Source organism: Chaetura pelagica, unplaced genomic scaffold (genome assembly GCF_000747805.2).
Source record: "Chaetura pelagica isolate M959 unplaced genomic scaffold, ChaPel_1.0 scaffold83, whole genome shotgun sequence".
Classification (NCBI taxonomy): Eukaryota; Metazoa; Chordata; class Aves; order Apodiformes; family Apodidae; genus Chaetura; species Chaetura pelagica.
This window is the reverse complement of record NW_009952893.1, coordinates 3,441,741-3,454,749: the sequence shown is the minus strand read 5'-3', so window position 1 is coordinate 3,454,749 and position 13,009 is coordinate 3,441,741. Positions and strand designations below refer to the sequence as shown.

At 39.4% G+C, this 13,009-nt stretch overlaps 1 protein-coding gene across 1 annotated transcript in view; it reads left to right on the top strand.

Moving 5' to 3' along the window:
* The window catches only part of ARMC1 (armadillo repeat containing 1), a 30,787-nt gene extending 28,106 nt beyond the window's left edge, over window positions 1-2,681 (top strand). The window contains exons 4-6 of the mRNA XM_009995547.1: window positions 1,323-1,439; window positions 1,522-1,596; window positions 2,119-2,681. Coding sequence (XP_009993849.1) covers window positions 1,323-1,439; window positions 1,522-1,596; window positions 2,119-2,310 — 384 coding nt within the window. The 3' untranslated portion in view covers window positions 2,311-2,681. The remainder of the gene's footprint in view (window positions 1-1,322; window positions 1,440-1,521; window positions 1,597-2,118) is intronic.
* The last annotated feature ends 10,328 nt before the right edge of the window (window positions 2,682-13,009 follow it).

Here is a 13,009-nt window from a genome sequence, read left to right as displayed (position 1 = left end):
GGCTGCTGCCTGCCATGCTTCCAGCTTTTTATGGAGTCTCTATGGATCTTGGTAAGTTTTGTCTTTAAGAAGTGATTCATCAGTTATCACTGAAAGCCTCACTTTGAATTAAACTGAAGTACCTGTGACTTAACCTGCGATCTCAAGAGTAAAAAGGCAATTTTTTTTTTCACAAAATTTCTGTATACCCGTGTAAGTATCAATTATGGAGGCTAGGAAGCTGAATGTGTTTCTTCTTGTGTCTGAAAGTAGTTTTGACTTTTCAGTTTTGCATCAAAAATTTGCTGTGTAGCCTATCCAGCAATGTTATTTTTTAACAGTCGTAAATGTTAATTATTTCAATACATAAACTTATACACATGAATTGTTTCAGTATATATGTAAACTGCCAAAAAAACCCCAAACCTCAAAGTGCTTCAGTTTGCTCTTCTAGATATTAAAAGATGTTAATGTACTTGTCATGCTTAAAACTGTCCCAAGTACTGACCATTCATTATTTGTTAAACTAATATAAATATGCTTTGAAATAGCTTATTATTTAAAACCTTGTAGAAACTTAAAAGTTAAATACATCATTATTTTGAACTGTGTGAGTCTCTCAGTTTATTTCTGGTACAGTGCATCTTTTCTTTTTTCCTCTTCTGTGCTAGCAGTCTCTCCAAGTATATTTTAATCCTTTTTGTTGCAACCATCTTGTGCAAATATTAAAAGGGAAAAAAGCCAAACATTTTAAGATTATGTTGAACAGATGCAACTAGTACAGGTCAATGTAATGTTACAGCACACTAGGTGATGTCACTTGCTTTAAACATAGCATTTTGTGGGTCATCAACTAAGTATTTTTCCCTTTGAAATAAGACTTGAGCTTGTGCTGTGCAGTGATGTCTGTGAGCTGCCACAGATGAAGCAGCAGAAAGATACAACAGCTGCTTTGATGCATTCAGTCAGTATGGAGCCAAGGTGTCTGATAAATAGCAACTTAAACACTAACTACTCATCAATGAGCACTTCAGTCAATCAGAACTTAACCAGAGGGGACTGTTTAGCTGATCATACGGAGAAAAACATTCTTTGCTTTTCAGCACTTTTCTCTAATTATTTACAGTTGATTCCATCCTTCTTTGACTTTTAAAGTGTAAGCATTTTTTTTCTTTTGTGGCAAGGGAGTCTAATATTTGTGCACTGAAATGTAAGTTGCATTTTTTTCTTTTACAACCACCTGCCCTCAGACATACGGGAATTCTTTAACAGTTTTTAGCATTTTCATGTGGTGTATTACGCAAGTACTTTATTTTGGGGTGGATTTTTTGTTTGTTTTTCAGTCTCGAAGGAATCTTTGTGAAGAAGCCTTGTTGAAAATTAAAGGTGTTATTAGTTTTACCTTTCAAATGGCTGTTCAAAGGTGTGTGGTCCGAATTCGCTCAGACTTAAAAGCAGAGGTAAGTGCTCCATAACCCTCCATATCGTTACAATATTGTGTTCTTTGACACTAAACTCTTGATTTTTCCTTTGTACTTGTAGGCATTGGCAACAGCAATAGCGTCCACCAAAGTTATGAAGGCACAGCAAGTTGTGAAAAGTGAAAGTGGTGAGGAGGTAAGATATGTATATTTCTAAATACTGATTGCTCTAGTTTGGCTGTCTCCTCAACACCAGCACCTCTATGCCCGTAACATGTGATGCCAGGCAAATTTTTCTAAGTGAGAGTGCTACATTACAATACAAGGAGAATAAAGGGTGTCCTGTCAGGACAGGCATCCACAGAACAGTGTTACAGAACTTACTGTTCAGAAGGACAAATATACTGTAATTTGTTTAATTTTTTTTTTTGCCTGCAGTTGCTGAAGTGTTTAGATTTCCCAACTGCACTAAAAAGGCTGTCTTTATTTATATGATATTTTATCTTCCATGTTAAGTCAAAGTTTCCTTGTGTGTCTTCTAAGTGTAGTAGATTCCAGATACATAGTAGGTTGCATTTATATTCTTGCTTTATCGGGGGTGAGGAAGAGTCTCTCAGCATGGATGCCTGTAATCCTGAATGTGTATATATGGGTAACTTCCAGTCATGTTTTTTTTAAGATCCAACATCTGACATAATTTAATGTTGTGTTTTATCAGATGCTGGTTCCATTCCAAGATACTCCGGTGGAAGTAGAGCAGAATACAGATCTACCTGAATACTTACCAGAAGATGAAAGCCCGACTAAGGAACAGGACAAAGCAGTGTCTCGTGTTGGGTCACACCCAGAAGGTGCAGCAAGCTGGCTCAGCACAGCAGCAAACTTTCTATCAAGATCTTTCTACTGGTGACTTGTATGTGGTGTTAAAAGACTGTGTGAATGAACCAACAAGGGGGCCAGTTTTCCATAGGTGTGGTGAACTGCCAAGTGCAATTTGCAATAAATCATCACAAAAATTTTAGATTGAGCAAATGTATGCTGCATTTTACATTTTATTGGACATACAGCCTGATAGGACAGAGGCCTCCAATCAACTTGTTCTTTCATTTGTTTGTCATGTGGATTTTATTGCTTCACTTTTTAAAAATGGGTCCACTCTTATATATACCAAATGTTTATGCATATAGAGCTTTAAGTTTGACTTCACATGAAACACATGATTGGGAAAGTCTATTTAACTTGAGTCTCAGGGCCTCTGTGGAAGAAAAATTATTAATGGCTCTAGTTGTGCATTGAATAAAATGCCCTTTTTACTTTTACATCCCTTTGGACTAACGTTATTCAGTTTTCTAGATTTTTGACTTCAGAGAAAAATACAATCTGTGTCTCTTTTTGCCTTTCTTTTTGCCAACCCTGCTCACAGCATGAGCACAACGTTTCCCTTTTGCTCTTAAACTAGAACCACTACAGACTTGAAATTTACTAACCTTTTATGTTTGATTTTTCTTTTTTTTTTTTTTTTTTCCCCAGCTTGCCCTTAACCATTGGAGTGCTTGAGATAAAGAAATAAGGGATTGGTTTAAAAAAAATATGTATACATACATTGTACAGAAAATAAACTAGAACATATTTGTAATGATGGGTGTGACTGACTCGTGTATATAACTAATTAATGCCACTGACTGCTGTTTAGGCTAGCTAGGAGGACTGTAGCAAAACAAGCTGTGGTCTAAGGTAGCAATGACCCATTGCAGTTTCGTCTGCAGAGAAAAGAGGGATGTAGACGTTATTTGGTTAAGAAATAGTGTTCACTGTTAGCAAATATATGATGGTAACTGCAACTTAGTGAACTTGAAGAATAATGCAGAACTGAATGCCTCTTTTGCCACAGTGCCACATAAAGTTTGACCTTAACTTTTTTATTTTTTTACCTAACAAATCTGATATGTAATTACTGCTCCCTCCTAATGTCTCTCATGAGACTCCTGTGAAGGTACGTCAGCTTGGATAGGCTTAAAATCATATGCAAACAATTGGCTTTACCTTGTTCTTTACAGACAGTGTAGGTTTAAAGATGTCCTGGTAATTTCTGTGACCAGAAATTGTAATAAAAGCAAAACTTCCATAGGTAGAGAATAAGACATATCTGAGCTGTTAGTAAGAACTGTGTGCCTGAGAGGATTGCAGACACAGTGCTCGAAAACTGCAGTGCCACTGCTTTGTTGTACCAGAGAAATACAGCTGAGAACTTATAAAGGCCATTATGCAATGCTTTTGTGTGATAATGTATCTGCTGTAATGTTAACTGTATTTACCACTTTGAGACTCAGAAAAAAAAATACTTAATGCATCAGAGTTATTCCCTGTGCTTATGCACAGGCATAAATAAAAAAATCACAGGCTGTCATAATACTACAGAAATGCTGAGGAAATGATAATGTAAAATAGTAATGCAGGTCAGAGCTTACCCACCCAAGTTGTCATTCTAGGATAAAAAAGAAACAAAAGCTTGTTGGCAGACTAGATGTCTCATGTTTTTTAATATATCTAGTTTATTTTTTATTCAGGTTTACACGCACAGATTGAAGTACAGGCTTTTCAGGGCATGTATTGCTTTAAATATGTAATACTACTCATATTGCTGTCTAGAATGTTACAGTACCAAATGTGTTTGAAAAGTCCTCTGTCCTATAGCCATGAAGGCAGAGTTTTATTTTTCTGCATTAACATCTGTTTGCATTTGCATTACTACACATCTATTTACTAAAAGACTACACCCTTTGGATATTAATGGTTCAATACCAGTAGGTATTACAGTTTGTTTGTGCTTTCAGTCTGTAGGTGTGCTTTTATGACAGTATTGCAACTCTTGTAGAACAGTTCAAGGCATCTGTAAAAGTTTTTGAAATACATTGTAAAATAATAAAGGATAATATAACTAAACAAAATAAGACTGGTACCTTTTTAAATGTCTAAACAAAGGCTGGTGCCTTTTAAAATGTTTTAACATTCGTGTAAACTATTTGTGGTATTAGAAGTACATCTTTCATTTAAAAGAGGAATGCAAATGTCCAGTCATAGTGAGACCATTGCTGCATATGGCAGTGAGGCTTTTGTCTAAGTTCAGAGCGTGCTTGCATTTTAACACAGTTTTTTATACAAAGTAGGTAAAGCAGAAGCTACTTAAGGACATAATCTCAAATTCATTCTTAGGGAGTTTTTTGGATATTAGTTTCTTTTTAATATCACTGATGCTGCGTAGGTTGTATTTCATTAGGAAAATTGGGAAGAATCAACGTTCCTGAAGAAACTTCTTATATTGGGGCTGGGAAAAAAAGCGCAGGCAACTAATTTTGGGCTTGTACTTTTTCAGAGGTCAGATTAAGGATAAGAAAGCACTTTGACCTAAGGAGATGACAAAAATTATTTCAAAATTGGAGGCTTCCAAAAAGCAGCTAAACTGGGAGACACAGCACTGGTATCGTGTTGCACTAGTTGCAAAGTACTCGATTGCCAAGGAAGCTGCCACATACATCATGGTTTAAGCTCCTGAATTGTCCTAGGGTTATAGCCATGCACAGCATAATAGAGTAATCACTACCATGTTTCTTTATAATAAGAGCAGAGGCAAAATTGAGGCTCATAACTGTGCCCCTGTGAACAGCTGTCAAAGCATTGTAAGCATTCTGTATTATTGTGAAATACAATATACTTTAGCTTTTCCATTCCACAATCACCTATGGCTTACTCTGTACAAAAATAGCTGGTGGTGTTGAGTTTTGCCATAGGCTGTGTAAGCTGGTGGGGAGAGTACTGTGTGGGGCTAATTCAGAAGAAAATACTGAATACCTACGCAGATGCAAACTGGCAGGTGTGAAGTACTTCTGTAACTGCCTGCAATGTAAAATAAAATGTGGGTGCTTCTTTTTGCCTGTGAACAACATTCCAGCTGTCAACTAGCAGAATTTAAAAGTCTAACTAATAAAAATTAGCAGCAGCATTCCTTACTGTACTCATTTTGCAAGATGAACCACATAGTCTTTCCTGTTTTTTCATCTGTATCTAATAATTCTGAGTTCCTAAAACGTGAACAAATATATTTGTTAATGCTAAGGATTGAAAATAAACAAAGATAGAGTTGAGAATGATCTCTCAACCCATCTGAGATTCTGATTGTAATTTTTCAGGAAGAGGTGAAAGCACATTGTTTTGGAAAAAGGGGTGAGTGAGGATGTCACTAGGGACTTCTTCAATGAAGTATGGTGTCTAATTAGCCTCAGGGGGTGAAACTAGCTCTTAGGATTGCTGCTCTAAAGCTCAATATAAAGCTGTTACAAAAAGAAATTGTCCTATTTCTTATAGTTTGCATGGAGCCAGCAATGCTCTCTACTTGTTTAGCCTGCTTTACATGCAGGCTTTGAATAGGGTTGGAAAAGCTGATTTAAATTTGCAGTACTTTGCATGTATATTGGTTAAAACATGGAGAGCAGGATCTAATTCTGTAAGCTGATGCATGTGCCACATCGGAATTTACATTATTTTAAAATTCTTTCATGTTATTGTTCATTTATGTGCATCCTGTACTAGGCTAGTTAGTGACTAGAAGAGTTAGTTTCCCCTGTGCAATAAATTAAGATCTATTAAAGCAGTTAAAGTTGTCTGGAGATATGAAAACATCTCAGAGGAGATGCACACTCACCATATTTTTAAGCCAGTTGCCGTGGTAGAAGTTGTTTATTACGTTAATATCTGATGGCTCCTGTCTGGGTCAAGTTCCCAGCAGCTTGTTCTCTTCATGGCATAAAGATTGCACAGAACTTCGTAGCTAAATAATTTCCAACAGTGTTTAATATTTGCCTGCTGCCTACAGTTCAAGTCAGTTAGCTGGCATGCTTATGCAAGTCTGACCAGCATTTCTAAGGAGCTGAATAAAATCCCAACTGGAACCAAACTTCTTAATGTAAAAAAAAACCCACTCCTGTGCCAGCAGTGTATGGCAGTATGTCTGATTGGCATTAAAAGGGTCTTTTTAAGTAGAGGATATAAAAAAACTGAGTACCACAAAACTACCATATGACAAATGAGTTAAGTATAAATGCTGAGAAGGGTCTATTGCTGGTTTGAAGTAATAGCTTGCTGATTCCTACCCCTGCCAGTTGAGGTTCTTCAGGGAGGTGGGCATGCTAACCCATTGGTGCAGGGAATTGCCCCTCTGGATGTTTGCTGCTGAAAGGAGAGTGAGCTTACCATGGTGAGCTAGCAGGGAGCAGCTGGCACACTGTACACAGCCATCATTCCACAAAAACACTAACATGCATAACACGAGGCTTTTATATAGGTGTTTTTCTACCAGCCTCATTTTACAGACTGCACAACAGTCTGTTTACCCAAATTATTCAGGAATCCTGGGAAATGCAAATTTTTCTGAGCCGTCTCTGATTCTTAGTTCATGCTTCATTACAAAAAGAAGCTGAAGTGCCCTCCATTTTAAGAGTGGCCTTTGCAATCTCTGAACTCTTCTGGTCTGGAGTAAAAAAGTTAAACCTGCCATAAGCAGCTGTCCTTATTGAGTTATGTGCAGGATTGTACCATGAGCCAGGCATGGTTGAAAATCAGCCCTCTTCTCAGAATAGTCCTTACTGATTTGTTGAAGTTCTAGGTACAGAGCTTTTGATAACAAATACCGTTTCTAGTTCATTTCCTAAAAATATTTCACTAACTTCACCTGTGTTATGGTATGTTTCAAAAGCTTTGCTCATTTATATCAGCAGTACTACCTGCATAAGGTATCCAAGGCATTTGCTAACTTCTCCTAAGTTAAAGTGTCAGCCTGATGGTGGTGGTTACGCCCTTTCCAGCAATTAATATCATTAGTAGTTTCTGATCCCTTAACACTTATCTAAGAAGGTGTCATCTCCTTTACAGACTCCACATATATATATATATAATCATATAGCTGATACCAGCATGGTATTTCTTTTCAGTTACTTTTCAAGAGCATGTTTTAGTTACACTTCCTTCCTCCCCCTGGATCACAGGCTGAAAAGGATAGCAGAACTAGAGGTCCCGTTTGTTGCATGACCTGTTGGCAAGCTGCTGTCACTGGGGGAGAATCCAGGGCACGTTGGTTTGTATTAAACTCTGGAGAGCAAGTAGCCAAGCCAGCATGGGGACTCCTTTTCTGGGGAAGGGTGGGAGGGAGGAGAGGGAAGCTGGAAGCTGATTCCCAGAGAAACAAGCTTTCCATTTGCAAAAGGCTGGTCCTCCTGGCCAGAGGAGCAGCACTAATTAACATTACACGAGACTGCCTAAAGGTGATGGTTTAATTTGCATGATTGCAAGATTAAATTTTTTCTGAATAAAAACTTAAACTGCCATAATAGATGTTTGATTATAAAACTCTATATTGTTAATAGAGAAGTCCCATGTTTAATGTTGACAAAGCCATTTGCATTCATTATCTTGATATAAAACTAAAAGCTTAACATGTTGCCCTTGGTTTTCATGGCTTTACCTCCTTTGCTACAACAAATATGTGCTGTACTGTTTTAGCAAATAACCATTATTGTTTATACACTGTAATTCAGTAGGATGTAGTAAATGGCATATTTTAAGGCCTCTATCTCTTTGCATATAAAATACCTGTAAAGCTTACTGAAGGTGAAGAGTGGCTACTACTTAGCTCTCAATTGTTGGCTGCATTACTGAAACAATGAAGATATATCACCCACTATAATAGTGAAATAGCAGCCATTTAACATAGTTGAGCATTAACTCTGTCATTTAGGCTGCTGAAGCAATCTTATTATTATAGTCAATGTAGCCGGTTTTGTTTCTCCATATGTGTAGATGTTCTGGTGTATAAAATGCATTGCTGTTTGTAACAGTAAATTACATGTGCTCCAAGGCTACTCTTGCTATTTAAATTCAGTTATAACTGGACCCTTCAATAGAATAAGCAAAGATAAATAATGACTGGTTTTGTAATCTTTCTCACTGCAGTAGCTTCAACGACAGAAATGCTCTGTGCCATCCTGAAAGATTTTGGTCTAAGAAAAAAATAAAATGCTTTTGTACACAAGCCTTCACTGTGAAAACAGCTTATTGAAACATAACTTTGCAGTGCTTATTATGAGAGAGGTGCACGTTACCATTTGAAAGCTAGGAACCTGTAAATGAAAGCTCGTAATGTTCAGTTCTTCACCTGGAACTCCTGAAAAGTCATGACCTCTTTAATATTATGTTCGCAGTTTATATTAGTGTGTCTGGCTGAATAAGTTGAGAATATCATAATTTGCTGTTTTCCTTTTTCTTCACCCTTCCATGTACCTATATAACATATATCACCCTCAGTATAATGAACCCTGGTGCAGGTATGACTAGTGCTATACCTAAATAGGTACAATTCAATCAAGTGTTTATAAATTATGAAAAGGAAATGGTAGTTATTAGAAGAAACCACCTAAAAATGGCTTTAGAACATTAAAAATTTCAAACATCTAAATTTTTTTTAAAAGCTTTATTGAAACACTGTTCATAATGTGACAATATAAGACAATATATAAGGAAGCATGATGCTGACCTCACTGTAGAGTGTATTGACATCTGGTAAACTACAGTAAGAGCTAGACCCAGCTATTTCTTGTGAAGACCCTTAATGTGTAGAAGTTCCCTGAATTATTTAAATTAATTGGAGCAGGAAGAAGAAGAAAAAAAACCACTAATGCCACAAAATGAAGTGAAAGCTCAAATGTAGCCCAGCCCTCCCTGGTCCTTTTCTGCCCCTTGTCCTGACACTGTCACCACCAGACTCCAGCAGAGTCTGTAAACTGGGAGATGTGGGGAGGAGTGGACCCACTGCTCATGCCAGACCAGCATCAAGTGAGAAAAGGGGGGGCCCTCAGGTGTCATTCCCATTAGGTCTACAGAGCTTTAATATTCCAGTAATGATAGCTCTGTAGACTCAAATCCTGAAAATGTGTGTTTCTTGTGCAAGATCGATGTCCACTGTTTCTGGCTAAACAGTGCTATGGCTGTCTTGGTGTTAGGCTTCTTGGATAGTCAATCACCATGGCAGGAGAGTGGTGGTCCTTAAACAAATCCTCCATTTGGAGAGCTGTAATGATACTTGTCTGGCCTTCACCTATATGCTGTGTGCCTGTGGCCAAAAAAAACGTTGTGCTTAGTGAACATTTTGCTTCCTTGAGGCTGGGAACACCCAAAGCCAATTGACCCACTGTATCCGGAGCCCTGAGCCAGCTCTCTGAATGCAAGGGCCTGTGAGAGGCTTCCTCAGGAAGAAACCTCCTTGCTGAGCCAAGTGGAGCACCACCAAAAGCTGTAGCTAAAGCACTTCTGGGGCTTACGGGAGCTGCTGAGTGATGATGATTTTGGGATCACCTAAACGGACAATAACAGGTACCCGGCAAACTTTCAATATGTAGTACTGGTGACTACAGCCCATCTCCAGTTCCCACCTACTCCTAGACTGAAATGGCAGCTGGCATCAGCTACTCAACCAATCCAATTTACTTTCAATCACACCATTACTACAACCTCCCTCCTCCATCTGTGTAAACATATGTCTTTGTTAAACACCACCATTTGTACAGGATAAAAATTGTCAATGCTGACAAAAATGCCCCCACATAATGCTGTTGTGATTGCAGTGTTGTCTTTGAGCTGATTTTAAAGAAGTCTGTGAGCTGATCAGCATCTTCTGTTGCTATTAGTAGGAAACTTTCTTCAACAGAAATAAATCATATAAAAAGAGTTTTATTTTGTCAATGGGTCACGTGGCCTCCCTTTCCTAAGACTCAACTCTTACAAGCCATATATTAATTATTAATAGTGGTTTGCAGTGCCACAGTAACACCCCAAAGCAATCGCTGTTTCATGAGTAGTCTTTTCTAATAGTTGTGTGTTACCTTGGCAGGAACACACTTCCCTCACTCCTATCTTTCTGGATCTGGCCAGGGAAAGAGTTACAACGCTGAGCAAACCATTCAGTTACTAGTGATTGCTCCTTGTACCAACTTTTCTTCAGAAATGACCATTACTGGCCTCTGTACAAGAGTTTTCCCTCTTTGCTTTCCTGCAGTAGAGTGCCAGGACTACCCTACAACATAACTGAATCCCAGCATAACCTGTGGCCTCCACTCTCTGAACCCGAGCATTATAAAAGAGTATAAAGTAGATGAGGGTAGCTGTTTCTACAGAGGAAGTGCCAAGCTGCTGTGTGAGACATCAGAATGAAAAAACTGAGAACCAAATCTCTCCCCTGCCAAAGGGAGAGCTGCTCAGCAAACTGGACACCTGCCAAAATTGTGCAGTGTTTCTTCTGGGCCATCCTGTAAAACACTGACTTGATCAGCACCAAGGTAGGGAAACTAGTTTTCGTTTCTGGACCTGAGCTGCTCACTGGGACCTTAACTCCAGACACTTAACAGTCCCCTTTGTTGAGCCAAATAAATTCAATACTGTTATGCCTAGACTTACCATCTTGCTCCAACAATGGTCAGTGCAGCATGTGAGATTGGTAAGCAAGTAGACATTTTCTTTTGGTCAAACCTGCTTCCTTGACTGCACACTTTGCTCCTTTCTTTAGTTCTTATTACAGTACTTGTTGTGTTGTTGTCATCATTGTACTCTTCCATCCATTCAGTCCTCGTAATACTAAATATGAAATTGTAGTTAACAAAGTCCCACCATGAATTAGACTTAAGATTCCCTGAGGATTTAAAAGTAATAATTTTGTTTCTAGCTTATTTTATCCAGCCATTTGGGTATGCTAGAGTACAGCTCCTAGCTTTTTTCCCCACCCTCTCTGCAGCTGTGTGGATTAAGGTTGTTTGTTTTTTTAATGAAAATTGAGACTTCACAGAACTGCATTCCTTCGAAATCAGGCTTTGTGACAGCAAGCATCAGGTAAAACAAAGCAAGACAACAAAACCCTGTAACAAGTTTAAAACAGCTTTCCACTGTATCTTGCTCTGCTTATTTACCCACTTCCTCATTGGACCTGTTTTATTCTGGTGATCTTTCTGCTGTTTCATGCTAACTTTTCCTGTTTTCCTGGCTCCGTGGTTTTGTAAAGCATTCAGGGCCTGTATTTTTTTCCCTTGCTCTGCATCTCAATTTTCAATCAGGTAAAGCAGGGTATCAGGCAGAGAGTTTCTGCTCTTTGGGGATTCAATCAAGTGAAGTGCTTGCATTGGGTCAGAGGTACTTGACAGAGCAGCACATAAGGGCCTGGATGTGGAGGGGTCTGGCAGCAAATCTTATCCCACGCATCTTATGAAATGGCAAGCAGTTATTTCTGAGATGTGAAAATTATAAAGAGAAGCTGTACCACCTCTTCTCATGGATGATTCTTCTGTAAACTAAAATCTGGGATGTTGGGAAACTCCTTTATTCTGTATTTCAAAGTATTGGCATTACCCCCTGCTATGAATCTGGGTGGCTGCTTAGTGCAACCCACCAGAGCTGATAGAAAGGACTCCTACCATTCATTAATACCAATGCAGATATTTTTAGTAGTTGCTGATGTGGTGTTATTCCCTAAGCTGCTACTTACTTAGTGGTTATGACTTTGGAGGCACTTCTTAATGGGCTAATCCTGCAGTTCTGATGAAAAGGGGAGAGTCCCACCCTGATTATGTGGTGGAGAAAGAGTGGTTTCCTCCTCTGCCAGGGCTCTGCAGTGTTGCCCAGACTTGGGGCTCAACCTCAATTACACCGTGTTCTTCCACCACCTGCAGGAAGGAGCAAAGGGACGGTGGGATCAGCTGATTTCCCACAAAACCAGGGGCTTGCAGCAACACCATCCCCTGATAGGCTTTCACTAGAAGCTCCTGATTCAGAGTTTGGAGTCCTAGTGTGTTTTTTTGCCCTTATTTTAAAAGGACTTCTAATTTTCTGCCTGGCCACACAAGTCTCTTATGATTTTGGAAGAAGCTTCACTTCTACTAAACCTCAGGTCTTTGCACTTCTCTCAGCCACCACAGCCTGTGCTCATTTCTACTACTAATTTGGTCCTGTATGAAACATAGAAATGCTAAACCCAGGACTTAGAAAAGCTATGAAATGTAAACACTGTTTTGGCTGGAAAAGACCTTGAAAGTCATCAAGTCCAACTGGTAACCTCACACTGCCAAGTCCACCACGTCCCAAAGCACAACGTCCAGGTGTCTTTTAAACACCTCCAGGGACAGTGACTCAGCCGCTTCCCTGGGCAGCCTGTTCCAGCGCCCGACAACCCTGTCGGCGAAGAAATTTTCCCTAATATCCAATCTAAGCCTCTCCTCATACAACTTGAGGCCATTTCCTCCAGTCTTACCACTTGTTACTCGGGCGCCGAGACCAACACCCGCCTCACCTCAACCTCCTTCCAGGGAACCGTGGAGGGCGATAACGTCTCCCCTCACCCTCCTTTTCTCCACAGCGAACAACCCCAGTTCCCTCAGCTGTTTCTCACCAGCTTTGCGCCCTAAACCCTTCACCAGCTTTGTTGCTGTTTGGACACACTCCAGCACCTCCAGGTCCCTCCTGTAACTCAACCCGTTATCCGAGGCGCTGCCTCCCCGCCGGGCAGAGGGGGACAGGCCCCC